The 16,001-nt window shown below is 44.2% G+C and overlaps 1 protein-coding gene and 1 non-coding gene across 2 annotated transcripts in view; both read left to right on the plus strand.

Moving 5' to 3' along the window:
- The first annotated feature begins 12,454 nt into the window (after window positions 1-12,454).
- Window positions 12,455-12,530, plus strand: trnat-ugu (transfer RNA threonine (anticodon UGU)). The gene has a single exon. It is a non-coding gene; the product is annotated as a tRNA-Thr (tRNA).
- A 1,897-nt stretch (window positions 12,531-14,427) lies between these two features.
- The window catches only part of LOC106586912 (integrin alpha-V), a 112,540-nt gene continuing 110,966 nt past the window's right edge, over window positions 14,428-16,001 (plus strand). The window contains exons 1-2 of the mRNA XM_045707873.2: window positions 14,428-14,940; window positions 15,186-15,316. Of these exons, the coding sequence (XP_045563829.1) occupies window positions 14,777-14,940; window positions 15,186-15,316 (295 nt within the window). The 5' untranslated portion in view covers window positions 14,428-14,776. The remainder of the gene's footprint in view (window positions 14,941-15,185; window positions 15,317-16,001) is intronic.

The following is a 16,001-nucleotide window of genomic DNA, read 5'->3' on the forward strand; positions in this document are numbered from 1 at the left end:
TACGTTGTGTCACATTAACATGGGTGTCCATTCTACTCAGGAGCACTTCTGCGTTTCCAAATCCACAAGAGTTTACACCCCAAGGAGCATCACTGCTCATTCTGCTGCCTTGAAAGAGCGGACTATCAGTTTAAATCCTAATCTGATTTTCATATTGGACATGCATATTGCACCGTACATAGTTTTCTGTAAAAAACAGAGGAGTTAGAAATCATCAAAATCAAATCAAATGTATTTATAAAGCCCTTCTTACATCAGCTGATATCTCAAAGTGCTGTACAGAAACCCAGCCTAAAACCCCCCAAACAGCAAGCAATGCAGGTGTAGAAGCACGAAATAAACGTTAGGTCATAGGAAGTGTTGCTGGACTTTTACTGTGGTCAAATAGGTTTGCGTGAGGCCCCGGGACACTATATGGTACACATATAGCATAGCAGTGTACAGTAACGTCTATTGGTTATTGTTTGTCCATAAAAACAGGGTTCATTCTGCAGTTTTGTACTGTCTCTTTAACTCTCTGCTGACTGACTAATTCAGGACTATATCTTAATTCCCAGACAATAAATAAACTATTTTAGCTTACTCTTTGTTTGCTTCCAGTGTGAAACAAAACGGCATTTTATAGGCTTATCAGACTTGCAGTCTTGGCTTGCCTTTATAGTGGAGGGGCCAAATTCCCGAGAAGCTAACAGCTTAAAGCGAAACCGTGGAAACAACGTGATCAATAGATGGAGTTTTAACTGACTGCCATATTTGTAAATGACCTACATTATCCTAATGATGAGAAGGCTGCAGACTTGACATACATTTAAATCAGCCAGCCTTACCTGCCAAAACGTGCAACAGGTCAAGTGTTTCGGTTAAATCTTTTCTCGAGGCATTATCCTATTGCTACAGTTTCGCGACGAGGCTAGTGTCTCCCCCAATCATCACATAGATTAAGTTCTTAAAATAACCAGGTTTCCATCCAATCTTTTTATTCTAGTAAAGTAGAGTAACAAGCTACCCAGGGAGAACTAGCCCCCCCCCCCCCCCCCCCCCCCCCGCTGTAATTCTCACAGAAACAATTTTTTGTCACAAATTTCTTCCTACACGTTCCATGGCTGCCACTACTCTTGCTCAACTAAAAATGTTATGTCTCAAATGTTTAAGTCACTAACAAAATATATATATGTATACTATATATACTGAACAAAAATATTAAATTACATTTACATTTACGTCATTTAGCAGACGCTCTTATCCAGAGCGACTTACAAATTGGTGCATTCACCTTATGATATCCAATGGAACAACCACTTTACAATAGTGCATCTAAATCTTTTAAGGGGGGGGTTAGAAGGATTACTATATCCTATCCCAGGTATTCCTTAAAGAGGTGGGGTTTCAGGTGTCTCCGGAAGCTGGTGATTGACTCCGCTGTCCTGGCGTCGTGAGGGAGCTTGTTCCACCATTGGGGTGCCATAGCAGCGAACAGTTTTGACTGGGCTGAGCGGGAACTGTGCTTCCTCAGAGGTAGGGGGGCCAGCAGGCCAGAGGTTGATGAACGCAGTGCCCTTGTTTGGGTGTAGGGCCTGATCAGAGCCTGAAGGTACGGAGGTGCCGTTCCCCTCACAGCTCCGTAGGCAAGCACCATGGTCTTGTAGCAGATGCGAGCTTCAACTGGAAGCCAGTGGAGTGTGCGGAGGAGCGGGGTGACGTGAGAGAACTTGGGAAGGTTGAACACTAGATGGGCTGCGGCATTCAGGATGAGTTGTAGGGGTTTAATGGCACAGGCAGGGAGCCCAGCCAACAGGGAGTTGCAGTAATCCAGACGGGAGATGACAAGTGCCTGGATTAGGACCTGCGCCGCTTCCTGTGTAAGGCAGGGTCGTACTCTGCGAATGTTGTATAGCATGAACCTACAGGATTGGGTCACCGCCTTGATGTTAGTGGAGAACGACAGGGTGTTGTCCAGGGTCACGCCGAGGCTCTTAGCACTCTGGAAGGAGGACACAATGGAGTTGTCCACCGTGATGGCGAGATCATGGAAAGGGCAGTCCTTCCCTGGGAGGAAGAGCAGCTCCGTCTTGCCGAGGTTCAGCTTGAGGTGGTGATCCGTCATCCACACTGATATGTCTGCCAGACATGCAGAGATGCGATTCGCCACCTGGTTATCAGAAGGGGGAAAGGAGAAGATTAATTGTGTGTCGTCTGCGTAGCAATGATAGGAGAGACCATGTGAGGATATGACAGAGCCAAGTGACTTGGTGTATAGTGAGAATAGGAGAGGGCCTAGAACTGAGCCCTGGGGGACACCAGTTGTGAGAGCACGTGGTGCGGAGACAGATTCTCGCCACGCCACCTGGTAGGAGCGACCTGTCAGGTAGGATGCAATCCAAGAGTGAGCCGCGCCGGAGATACCCAACTCGGAGAGGGTGGAGAGGAGGCTCTGATAGTTCACAGTATCAAAGGCAGCAGATAGGTCTAGAAGGATGAGAGGAGAGAGAGTTAGCTTTAGCAGTGCGGAGAGCCTCCGTGACACAGAGAAGAGCAGTCTCAGTTGAATGACCAGCCTTGAAACCTGACTGATTTGGATCGAGAAGGTCATTCTGAGAGAGATAGCAGGAGAGCTGGCCAAGGACGGCACGTTCAAGAGTTTTGGAGAGAAAAGAAAGAAGGGATACTGGTCTGTAGTTGTTGACATCGGAGGGATCGAGTGTAGGTTTTTTGAGAACGGGTGCAACTCTCGCTCTCTTGAAGACGGAAGGGACGTAGCCAGCGGTCAAGGATGAGTTGATGAGCGAGGTGAGGTAAGGGAGAAGGTCTCCGGAAATGGTCTGGAGAAGAAAGGAGGGGATAGGGTCAAGCGGGCAGGTTGTTGGGCGGCCGGCCGTCACAAGACGCATGATTTCATCTGGAGAGAGAGGGGAGAATGATTTTACTGAGTTACAGTTCAGTTACAGTTCAAAAAGGAAATCAGTCAATTGAAATTAATTCATTAGGCCCTAATCTATGGATTTGGGAATACAGATATGCATCTGTTGGTCACAGATAACTTTTTTTTTTAAAAGGTAGGGGCGTGGATCAGAAAACCAGTCAGTATCTAGTGCGTCCACCATTTGCCTCATGCAGCGCGACACATCTTCTTTGCATAGAGTTGATCAGGCTGATGATTGTGGAATGTTGTCCTACTCCACTTCAATGACTGTGTCAAATCAAATCAAATTTTATTTGTCACATGCGCCGAATACAACAGTGAAATGCTGGATATTGGAGGGAAATAGAACACAATGTTGTACACGTAAATCCAGAGCATACCAAACATGCTCAATTAATGACATGTCCGGTGAGTATGCAGGCCATGGAAGAACTGGGTCATTTTCAGCTTCCAAGAATTGTGGACAGAAATGAACATTCAATGATATGGCAACAGCTCTGGTGGACATTCCTGCAGTCAGCATGCCAAGTGCATTCTCCCTCAAAACTCTTCCTCAAGACATCTGTGGCATTGTGTTGTGTTACAAAACTGCACATTTTAGAGTGGCCTTATTGTCCCCGGAACGAAGTGCACCTGTGTAATGATCATGCTGTTTAATCCGCTTATTGATATGCCACACCTGTCAGGTGGATGTATTATCTTGGCAAAGGAGAAAAGCTCACTAACAGATATGTAAACAAATTTGTGCAAAACATTTGTGAGAAATAAGCTTTTTGTGTGTATGGAACATTTCTGGGATCTTTTATTTCAGCTCAGCTATTTCAGAGAGGCCGGAGGGCGGGCTACCTTCTGAGGAGTAGGCGGCGATCGAATAAACCCCAACTCCCCTAAATTCTGCTCGCAAAGATGCAATCTTTGGACAATAAAATTGACAAGTTATTGGGAAGATTAAACTACCAACTGGGACATTAAAAACTGTAACATCTTATGCTTCACGGAGTCGTGGCTGAACGACGACAATATCAACATACAGCTGGCTGGTTATACGCTGTACCGGCAGGATAGAACAGCGGCGTCTGGTAAGACAAAGGGCGGCTGTCTATGTATTTTTATAAACAACAGCTGGTGCACGATATCTAAGGAAGTCTCAAGCCATTGCTCTCCTGAGGTAGAGTTTCTCATGATAAGCTGCAGACCACATTACCTACCGAGAGAGTTCTCATCTATATTCTTTGTAGCTGTTTACATACCACCACAGTCAGAGGCTGGCACCAAGATAGCATTGAATGAGCTGTATTACGCTATAAGCAAACAAGAAAAAGCTCACCCAGAGGCGACGCTTCTAGTAGCTGGGGACTTTAATGCAGGGAAACTTAAATCAGTTTTACCTCATTTCTATCAACATGTTAAATGTGCAACCAGAGGGGAAAGAACTCTGGACCACCTATACTCCACATACAGAGATGCATACAAAGCTCTTCGTCGCCCTCCATTTGGCAAATCTGACCATAATTCTATATTCCTGATTCCAGTTTACAAGCAAAAATTAAAGCAGGAAACACCAGTGACTGGATCAATAAAAAAGTGGTCAGATGAAGCAGATGCTAAGCTAGAGGACTGTTAGCACAGACTGGAATATGTTCCGGGACTCATCCGATGGCATCAGTCATTGGCTTCATCAATAAGTGCATCGATGACGTCGTCCCCACAGTGACTGTACGTACATACCCCAAACAGAAACCATGGATTACAGGCAGCATCCGCACTGTGCTAAAGCCTAGAGCTGCCGCTTTCAAGGAGTTGGACTCTAACCCAAAAAGCTTATAAGAAATCCCGCGATGTCCTCCGACGAACCATCAACCAGGCAAAGTGTCAATACGGGACTAAGATCGAGTCTTACTACACCGGCTCTGACGCTCGTCGGATGTGGCAGGGCCTGCAAACCATTACAGACTACAAAGGGAAGCACAGCCGAGAGCTGCCCAGTGACATGAGCCTACAGGACAAGCTAAACTACTTCTATGCTCGCTTCGAGGCAAATAACACTGAAACATGCATGAGAGCACCAGCTGTACCGGACGACTGTGATCACGCTCTCCGCAGCCGATGTGAGTAAGACCTTTAGACAGGTCAACATTCACAAGGCTGCAGGGCCAGATGGATTACCAGGACGTGTACTGCAAGCATGCGTTGACCAACTGTCGGTGTCTTCACTGACATTTTCAACCTCTCCTTGTCTGAGTCTGTAATACCAACATGTTTTAAGCAGATCACCATAGTGCCTGTGCCCTAGAACACTAAGGTAACCTGCCTAAATGACTACCGACCCGTAGCACTCACGTCTGTATCCATGAAGTGCTTTGAAAGGCTGGTCATGGCTCACATCAACACCATTATCCCAGAAACCCTAGACCCACTCCAATTTGCAGACTGCCCCAACAGATCTACAGATGATGCAGTCTCTATTGCACTCCACACTGCCCTTTCCCACCTGGACAGAAGGAACACCTATATGAGAATGCTATTCATTGACTACAGCTCAGCGTCAACACCATAGTGCCCTCAAAGCTCATCAATAAGCTAAGGACCCTGGGACTAAACACCTCCCTCTGCAACTGGATCCTGGACTTCCTGATGGGCCGCCCCCAGGTGGTAAGGGTGGGTAACAACAAATCCGCCACGCTGATCCTCAACACAGGGGCCCCTCAGGGGTGCATGCTTAGCCCCCTCCTGTACTCCCTGTTCACTCATGACTGAACGGCGAGGCACGACACCAACAAACTAACCTGGTCCAAGCACACCATGACAGTCATGAAGCGGGCAAGACAAAACCTATTCCCCCTCAGGAGACTGAAAAGATTTGTCATGGGTCCTCAGATCCTCAAAATGTTTTACAGCTGCACCATCGAGAGCATCCTGACGGGTTGCATCACTGCCTGGTATGGCAACTGCTCTGCCTCCGACTGCAAGGCACTACAGAGGGTAGTGCGAACGGCCCAGTACATCACCGGGGCCAAGCTTCCTGCCATCCAGGACCTCTATACCAGGCGGTGTCAGAGGAAGACCCTAAAATATGCCAAAGACTCCAGCCATCCTAGTCATAGACTGTTCTCTCTGCTACCGCATGGCAAGCGGTATCGGAGCGCCAAGTCTACGTCCAAGAGGCTTCTAAACAGTTTCTACCCCCAAGCCATAAGACTCCTGAACATCTAGTCAAATGGCTACCCAGACTATTCACACTAACCCTTTTTCCCCCACTGTATATAATAGAACGTATTCTGGGAGCCTAGTGTGCGTGTGTGTGTGTGTGTGTGTGTGTGTGTGTGTGTGTGTGTGTGCGTGCGTGTGTGCGTGCGCGTGCGCGCGCGTGTGTGTGTGCGTGAACTATTTGGAATGTTTTTGGACCATTGGCTTCCCTGAAAACAGATACAGACAGGAGGAGCAATATGAGTCTGTCAGAGGTCTTCACGCTGGATGGAGAGGGTGGTCCACGACAACGAAGAGGCAGGTGTCCCTTCCAGTGATGTGGAGCTGCCCTTGGCCCTGGTGCCAGTAAGGATGGTCTTTACGGAGGCTATAAGACCCTCCCTCCTCCTGGATATAGAAATCCTTCACCTTCACTGCCTCTTCAGTGGTAAGATCCCTTGCACCATAAAGACACTTGACCTCCACCACTGATGTGGTGGCCATCAGACCATCCGGTGAGGCACCCAGGATCCCAGACCCTGTGACCCCAAAGCCCTGACTCCTGCACATCCATCCCTGTAGCCATGTGGAATGCCTTGATTGACTCCTCTTTGTTATCTGTGCCCCACTTTACAGACAACAACCCTTCCAATAACTGTGATCTGAGGACCGTTTTTTTTTTTATAGCAGTGACGGAGTAACGTGCTCGGCCCTAACCACTGCTCCATAATTGCTGACCGTCAAACTTCTCTCCTCGTGGTTGGGGTTGGTGCTGTATATCCTCCTGTATCTCCTCCTGTATATCCTCCTGTATAGCCTCCTGTATATCCTCCTGTATATCCTCCTGTATAGCCTCCTGTATATCCTCCTGTATAGCCTCCTGTATATCCTCCTGTATAGCCTGCTGTATATCCTCCTGTATAGCCTCCTGTATAGCCTGCTGTATATCCTCCTGTTTATCCTCCTGTATAGCCTCCTGTATAGCCTCCTGTATATCCTCCTGTATAGCCTCCTGTATATCCTCCTGTATAGCCTCCTGTATCTCCTCCTGTATAGCCTCCTGTATAGCCTGCTGTATAGCCTCCTGTATATCCTCCTGTATAGCCTGCTGTATAGCCTCCTGTATAGCCTGCTGTATAGCCTCCTGTATATCCTCCTGTATATCCTCCTGTATAGCCTCCTGTATATCCTCCTGTATATCCTCCTGTATATCCTCCTGTATATCCTCCTGTATAGCCTCCTGTATATCCTCCTGTATAGCCTGCTGTATAGCCTCCTGTATTTATTTATTTATTTATTTATTTTATTTCACCTTTATTTAACCAGGTAGGCAAGTTAAGAACAAGTTCTCATTTACAATTGCGACCTGGCCAAGATAAAGCAAAGCAGTTCGACAACATACAAAAACACAGAGTTACACATGGAGTAAAACAACATACAATCAATGATGCAGTAGAAAAAAATAAGACTATATACAATGTGAGCAAATGATGTGAGATAAGGGAGGTAAAGGCAAAAAAGGCCATGGTGGCAAAGTAAATAAAGTATAGCAAGTAAAACACTGGAATGGTAGAATTGTAGTTTGAAGAAAGTTCAAAGTTAAAATATAAATAATATGGTGCAAAGGAGCAAAATAAATAAAATAAATACAGTAGGGGAAGAGGTAGTTGTTTGGGCTAAATTATAGATGGGCTATGTACAGGTGCAGTGATCTGGGAGCTGCTCTGATAGCTGGTGCTTAAAGCTAGTGAGGGAGATAAGTGTTTCCAGTTTCAGAGATTTTTGTAGTTCGTTCCAGTCATTGGCAGCAGAGAACTGGAAGGAGAGACGACCAAAGGAGGAGTTGGCTTTAGGAGTGACCAGAGAGATATACCTGCTGGAGCGCGTGCTACAGGTGGGTGCTGCTATGGTGACCAGTGAGCGGAGATAAGGGGGGACTTTACCTAGCAGGGTCTTGTAGATGACCTGGAGCCAATGTGTTTGGCGACGATTATGAAGCGAAGGCCAGCCAACGAGAGCGTACAGGTCGCAGTGGTGGGTAGTATATGGGGCTTTGGTGACAAAACGGATGGCACTGTGATAGACTGCATCCAGCTTGTTGAGTAGGGTATTGGAGGCTATTTTGTAAATGACATCGCCGAAGTCGAGGATTGGTAGGATGGTCAGTTTTACGAGGGTATGTTTGGCAGCATGAGTGAAGGATGCTTTGTTGCGAAATAGGAAGCCAATTCTAGATTTAATTTTGGATTGGAGATGATTGATGTGAGTCTGGAAGGAGAGTTTACAGTCTTGCCAGATACCTAGGTATTTGTAGTTGTCCACAAATTCTAAGTTAGAACCGTCCAGAGAAGTGATGCTGGACAGGCGGGCAGGTGCAGGCAGCAATCGGTTGAAGAGCATGCATTTAGTTTAACTTGTGTTTAGGAGCAGTTGGAGACCACGGAAGGAGAGTTGAATGGCATTGAAGCTCGTCTGGAGGGTTGTTAACACAGTGTTCAAAGAAGGGACAGAAGTATACAGAATGGTGTCGTCTGCGTAGAGGTGGATCAGAGATTCACCAGCAGCAAGAGCGACGTCATTGATGTATACAGAGAAAAGAGTTGGCCCAAGAATTGAACCCTGTGGTACCCCCATAGAGACTGCCAGAGGTCCGGACAGCAGGCCCTCCGATTTGACACACTGAACTCTGTCAGAGAAGTAGTTGGTGAACCAGGCGACGCAATCATTTGAGAAACCAAGGCTACTGAGTCTGCCGATGAGGATGTGGTGATTAACAGAGTCAAAAGCTTTGGCCAGGTCAATGAATACGGCAGCACAGTATTGTTTCTTATCGATGGCGGTTACGATGTCGTTTAGGACCTTGAGCGTGGCTGAGGTGCACCCATGACCAGCTCTGAAACCAGATTGCATAGCGGAGAGGGTGCGGTGGGATTCGAAATGGTCGGTAATCTGTTTGTTGACTTGGCTTTCGAAGACCTTAGAAAGGCAGGGTAGGATGGATATAGGTCTGTAGCAATTTGGGTCAAGAGTGTCACCTCCTTTGAAGAGGGGGATGACAGCAGCTGCTTTCCAATCTATGGGAATCTCAGACGACACGAAAGAGAGATTGAACAGGCTAGTAATAGGGGTTGCAATAATTTCGGCAGATAATTTTAGAAAGAAAGGGTCCAGATTGTCAAGCCCAGCTGATTTGTAGGGGTCCAGATTTTACAGCTCTTTCAGAACATCAGCTGAATGGATTTGGGAGAAGGAGAAATGGGGGAGGCTTGGGCGAGTAGCTGTGGGGGGTGCAGTGCTGTTGAATGCAGTAGGGGTAGTTAGGTGGAAAGCATGGCCAGCCGTAGAAAAATGCTTATTGAAATTCTCAATTATAGTGGGCTTATCGGTGGTGACAGAGTTTCCTATCCTCAGTGCAGTGGGCAGTTGGGAGGAGGTGTTCTTATTCTCCATGGACTTTACAATGTCCCAGAACTTTTTAGAGTTTGAGTTGCAGGAAGCAAATTTCTGTTTGAAAAAGCTAGCCTTGGCGTTTCTAACTGCCTGTGTGTATTGGTTTCTAACTTCCCTGAAAAGTTGCATATCGCGGGGGCAGTTCGATGCTAATGCAGAACGCCACAGGATATTTTTGTGTTGGTTAAGGGCAGTCAGGTCTGGGGAGAACCAAGGGCTATATCTGTTCCTGGTTCTAAATTTCTTGAAAGGGGCATGCTTATTTAAGATGGTGAGGAAGGCATTTAAAAAAAAAAAACAGGCATCCTCTACTGACGGGATGAGGTCAATATCCTTCCAGGATACCAGGGCCAGGTCGATTAGAAAGGCTTGCTCGTTGAAATGTTTCAGGGAGCGTTTGACAGTGATGAGTGGAGGTCGTTTGACCGCTGACCCATTACGGGTGCAGGCAATGAGGCAGTGATCGCTGAGATCTTGGTTGAAAACAGCAGAGGTGTATTTAGAGGGCACGTTGGTTAGGATGATATCTATGAGGGTGCCAGTGTTTGCGGCTTTGGGGTTGTACCTGGTGGGTTCATTAATAATTTGTAAACCTAGGCATTGAGTGATGATGAGAGAGATATTGTCTCTAGAAACATCATTGAAACCAGAAGATGTCATAGCATGTGAGGGTGGAGGAACTGAGAGGTTGGATAAGGTGTAATGAGCAGGGCTAGAGGCTCTACAGTGAAATAAGCCAATAAACACTAACCAGAACAGCAATGGACAAGGCATATTGACATTAAGGAGAGGCATGCTTAGCCGAGTGATCAAAGGGTCCAGTGAGATTCAGACAGCTAGCCGGGCCATAGGTAGCAAGCTGGTGGAAGATGGAGGGAGGTCTGTTTTTAGCCACCTCGTGCGTTTCCGTCTGTGGGTTAGTGGGGTTCCGTGTGGAAGGGGGGACCTGTCCAAGTTGGCAAAATAGTTAGTTATAGTGGCCCAAGAAAAGTGTCCGATAGACCTATTCAGATCGCAGCCGATAAGACAGCTAACGATTAGCCGGCCGCAGATGGGCGTTCAGGTTACGTCGCGACGGAGGGGCCAGTTGGATAACTCCCTCGGACAGATAACGTCAGTGGTCCATTCGTGAAGGCCCGATGGGGCTCCGCATCGGCAGTAAAAAGGGTCAGGATAGGTGATTGTAGCCCAGGAGACACTTCAGCTGGCTAGCTCAGGAAAAGCCCACGAGTGGCTGACGGAACTCTTCAGCTGGCTAGCTCCGGAATAATGTGTGTTAATTCCGGGACCGACGTTGCCAATAGTCACTCAGGTAGCAGCTAGTTAGCTGCAAGATCCAGGTGTAAATGTCCAGAGCCTGCGGTAGAAATCGGGGAAAGGAGAGAGAATAGGTCCGGTGTGCTCTAGTCTGAGTCGCGCTGTACAAAAACTGGCGATAGCTTTTCGAGCTAATGGATAGCTGAGGACAGCTAACCGTGGCTAGCTGAACTCCAATGTTAGCCAGTGAAAATGGCTAACCTCTGGCTAGCTTCTGTTGTGGAATTCAGATGAGGTAAATAATACTTTATTTTTGAAATTGGTGAGGCGGGTTGCAGGAGAGTGCTTTGAGGTTGAGTTTTTAGAAGAAAAAATGTAAAAGATAAGTGAAGAAAAACATGTAAATATATATATACACGGGACACGACAAGAGGTATATAGCCTGCTGTATATCCTCCTGTATCTCCTCCAGTATATCCTCCTGTATCTCCTCCAGTATATCCTCCTGTATCTCCTCCAGTATATCCTCCTGTATAGCCTGCTGTATAGCCTCCTGTATATCCTTCTGTATATCCTGCTGTATAGCCTCCTGTATATCCTCTTGTATAGCCTGCTGTATCTCCTCCTGTATATCCTCCTGTATAGCCTGCTGTATCTCCTCCTGTATATCCTCCTGTATAGCCTCCTGTATATCCTCCTGTATATCCTCCTGTATATACTCCTGTATAGCCTGCTGTATATCCTCCTGTATATCCTCCTGTATAGCCTGCTGTATATCCTCCTGTATAGCCTCCTGCTGCTCCACCGACAGCGCCATGCCAGCCAGGATGCCTGCATGCCCCAGGAGCCCTTGTTTTTTTAATAATGTCCGGTACAAACAGGGATGACAGGGAGGGTAACAGTTGTTCTGACCCAGGTTCATGGAGACATGTTGACTTCCGCTGAACCTGCCCTAGAGAGGGTTCCTTACCCACTGAAGATCCTCCTCTGTGGGCTCTCGGGACAGAGGGTTGTAGTCTTCTGCCGGGTACAGGTCTTCCACTGACTGCACCCGGTCGGGAGTACAGCTAGCTTCCTCCATTCTCATTCCACACCCATACAGCCGATACTGTGAACCGGCCAAACTAGGTTGCATGGCTGCACTTATGAGCTCCTTGGAGGCATTTACATGTGGCAGAGAGAATCCCCTGGTCACCTATAGAGACCTGCCAACAGGAAGGATGTTAAATGACACATGCCTTTCAATGCCTGACTTTGAACCTTTAAAATGTATTCGGTGTAAGAAATGTGCTATATAAATAAAGTTTGATTTGATTGATGATATTACAACTGTAGAATATTTAATAATAAATTGTCGTTTTCACACGAGGACAAGTGCAGTTTTTCCATAAAATCCCAAATTGTCAATTAAAAGTGTATCACTTGACATATCAATCATATAGTGGGAAGAAATCAAGACTGTGTGAATGCATGTATCACTCTGAATAAATAAATACTGCACCTTTTTTTGAAGATTTGTCTCTGGTCATGAAACTACAATACAGACTGGATGTCTTAACAAAGTAAATTCTGAATGTCAATAGATTTTTTTACATTCATTCTCATCAATGACAACATTCTAGAACTGAGTTATCCCTTATCGGTCCTGTGTGGCTCAGTTGGTAGAGCATGGTGTTTGTAATGCTAGGGTTGTGGGTTCAATTCCCACGGGGGACCAGTACGTAAAACAAACAAAAAAATGTATGAAATGTATGCATTCACTACTGTAAGTTGCTCTAGATAAGAACGTCTACTAAAATGTAATTGAAGTTTTACTGATTACATAATTAAGTGTATCTTTCTTTGTAGAATGTTGACAGCAGTATAGAACATATTGTATTGCTAAGATGGTCAAATTTAACTTAATAGCTATACTCAAGGACACAGGATACATTTTATCCCTCATGCTGGCCCTGACCAAACCTGTAAATTGTATCCTGACAATAGCTGCATTTCTCCACATGGCTAGACTTCAAGTGGTCCTTCTCTCCATTTAATGCTTTTATACGCATCCTTGAAAAATACCCTGAGGTCTGAAAGACACTAAAGTTCGACATATTGTACAAACAATTATTAAGTCTCAGTTAAACAACATGATGTTTTGATCTACCTCCTAACTAAGCTAAGAAAGGGGACATAAGAAATTCATGGATTGGACACCGAAGGTCTCTGATCGCGCTGGTGAACTGTATCTGACAGTGTTGTTAGAGATGACATGCACGAATTTGTAGTTTTACTGAGGACTTCTCTGTTGCTAATGAGCATTTTTATATTTTTGTTGTTGTGTAAATTGAGGCGAATATATTGATATCCGTCTGAAAACATCACGTCAGGGTAAGCCTACAACGAGACACAGACCTTATATAAAGTAGACCTAAAAAAATCACAGACGGAAAAATGAATGATGAAGAAACGATTGGGACCATTACGGTGTTTTACCGCTGGGTTTTACGGTATTATGACGCGTCCACTGTAAGGGATTATTAGCGTCACGGCAGCAGCATTAACACTTCCGGATTTCGACATTTGTCTTCAAAATAAATGTTCACGGTAAAACGCTGTGTGTTTGATACAAAATCAATGTTTTCTTGCAGCTTTGCATCATGTAAAAAAAAATATGTAAAAAAAAAATCTAACAAAAAATAATGACTACTTAATACAAGATAATGAATATTTTAAGGTGGAGCATATTGAGAAATGGTTGGAGTTTAAGTATACAATGACAATTAAAAAAATATATATTATTTTGATTGTATGATTTTTTGGGGGTTAATTTACTGGTGCTATTGTTCAAGGATGCAATTTTGAAATGTAATTTTTAAGAAAAGTCTTAGTGTATTTTTGTTGTATTGCACAAACAAATTACACTGTACAGGAAAAACGATTGTTTGTGTGTCCATAAAACCAGGGTCCAGTCTACCATCTAGAGTCCCTATCATACAAAACAAAAAAAGAGAGTTTGAACAAAAAACAAGCTCATAACAACTGTTACTGGACTGATAAAACATGTTCAAATGGAGGCACTGGACACGACACTATAAGCCAATATGTAATTTATACGTCTATAGTGTATTGCATTGGGACCAATGGACTAGGTGGAGTAGAAAGTGTTGCTTGGCATACAGGTCTCAGTTACCCATGAAATAACACTATATATATATATATATATATATAGTATATATATATATAAATAGATTCTACAGGTCATAGTGAGTAATTCCAACTGACTCCACTTTTACTTTGGCAACTAGAATAGTTGTCTCTATAAACCAATATGTGGAGTCAATATTCATATACATTGTATTGAATTGAATTGGGGGCATTTATTTGGCCTGGCTTTGGAACGTGTTTTAAAACCTACATTTAATGCAAATGTGACTTAAATATGAACAAATATGAATCATTGTTAATGTTTAGACACTTATTTGTCATATATCGTGAATATAAATACATGATAATAACAGTTTTCTACTAATATATGGGGGACTTTTATTTAGAACATTTCTGAAATTCCCTTGACCCGGAAGTATTTTTTTTTTGTGTTGCTGTAACACAACGGGGGGGGGGGGGGGGGGGGGGTGCTGTCGACATAAATTATTATTATTTTTTTTTAAACGTGTACAGAGATTTGTTACGTTGTATCGCATGAACTGTACCATTGATAACACGAGTGGATTCGAATTGGACTCTTTTCTGTTGATGTTGGTGAAGAAGTGAAAGTGTTTAGCGGAGTGGTTTACTGAACTGGAACCGGATTAATGGAAATAGAGTATGGGGATCACGGTGTATCATCAGTAGAACGACTACAAAGAGAAAGGAGAACTCATTGTAGTTGAGGCTCTTTTAACGCTAAAAACTACAACACTCCACATACCCAGTTTAATAAGGCTACAGACTTGGATTTTTTTTTTTTTAGCAGTCAGGATGGAACGACGTCGCAAACTTTATTTATCTTTGGCATTGATCCTGTTTTATTTACAGTGGACAACTTGTTTTAATCTGGATATTGACAAACCCTATGTATTCTCTGGACCTAAAGGAAGTTATTTTGGATTTTCTGTGGATTTCTTCCAGCCAAATAATAAGCAGTAAGATTGAGTTATATAATAATATTTTGAATTGCCTTTTTGCCATAGGGGCTATTACCCTTAATTGAACTTTGATGAGAGAAAGTAGAATTATGCTATTGTTAATGTGACTCAACAGAACTAAATTATAATATGTATTCTATTCATCATGTGACACAGCTTTGTTTGCGACCCTAATAGGCTACAGTAGAAGAATAGTTGTGGTGCCATGTTTTCATGAATTTAGACAAGTTTCTCTTCTTCAGGTCAAACATTCTTGTAGGAGCTCCCAGAGCCAACACCTCCTCAACTTCCACAGTGGTGGAGCGAGGGGCAGTCTATACCTGCCCATGGCAGAAGACTAGTGACTGTACCCAAGTACAGTTTGACAATACTGGTGAGTAGAGTATGTCTGTTACACACACACACACAAAAAAAAAAAATATTGTATTGATTTGACTCCTTTCTCAAGTTTTACATGGTGATGAACAGGAAGAGGGATCACTATAGATTGACATTCAAAGTGAAGACCATTTTATTTCAGTCAATGGTCATGTCCAGATTCATAACTGATTGAACCGTATGTATGTGAAATATGACCTTTATACGAGGTACGCTCAGTGTTTTTAGGATGTGAGACGGAGAAAAGGCAGATGTTCACTCTTCTAGGAAGCCTCTATTGGAGATGGGCAGACATGCTCAATGTTAAACTTAAGACAAACACAGACAGACAGAGACAGACACAGACAGACAGACAGACAGACAGACAGACAGACAGAGTTATGTTTATTTATTTTCCCTTTTGTACTTTAACTGTTTGCACATCATTAAAACACTATATATAAACATCATATGACATTGGAAATGTCTTTATTCTTTTGGAACTTTTGTGTGTGTGGTGTTTACTGTTCATTTTGTATTGTTTATTTCACTTTTGTTTATCCATTTCAGTTGCATTGGCAATGTTAACATGTTTCCCATGCCAATAAACCCCCATAAAAAAAATAAGTCCAGAGAGAGAGAGAGAGAGAGAGAGAGAGAGAGACATAGATAGAGAGAGAGAGAGAGACATAGAGAGAGAG

Source organism: Salmo salar, chromosome 25 (assembly GCF_965601325.2).
Source record: "Salmo salar chromosome 25, fSalSal1, whole genome shotgun sequence".
Classification (NCBI taxonomy): domain Eukaryota; kingdom Metazoa; phylum Chordata; class Actinopteri; order Salmoniformes; family Salmonidae; genus Salmo; species Salmo salar.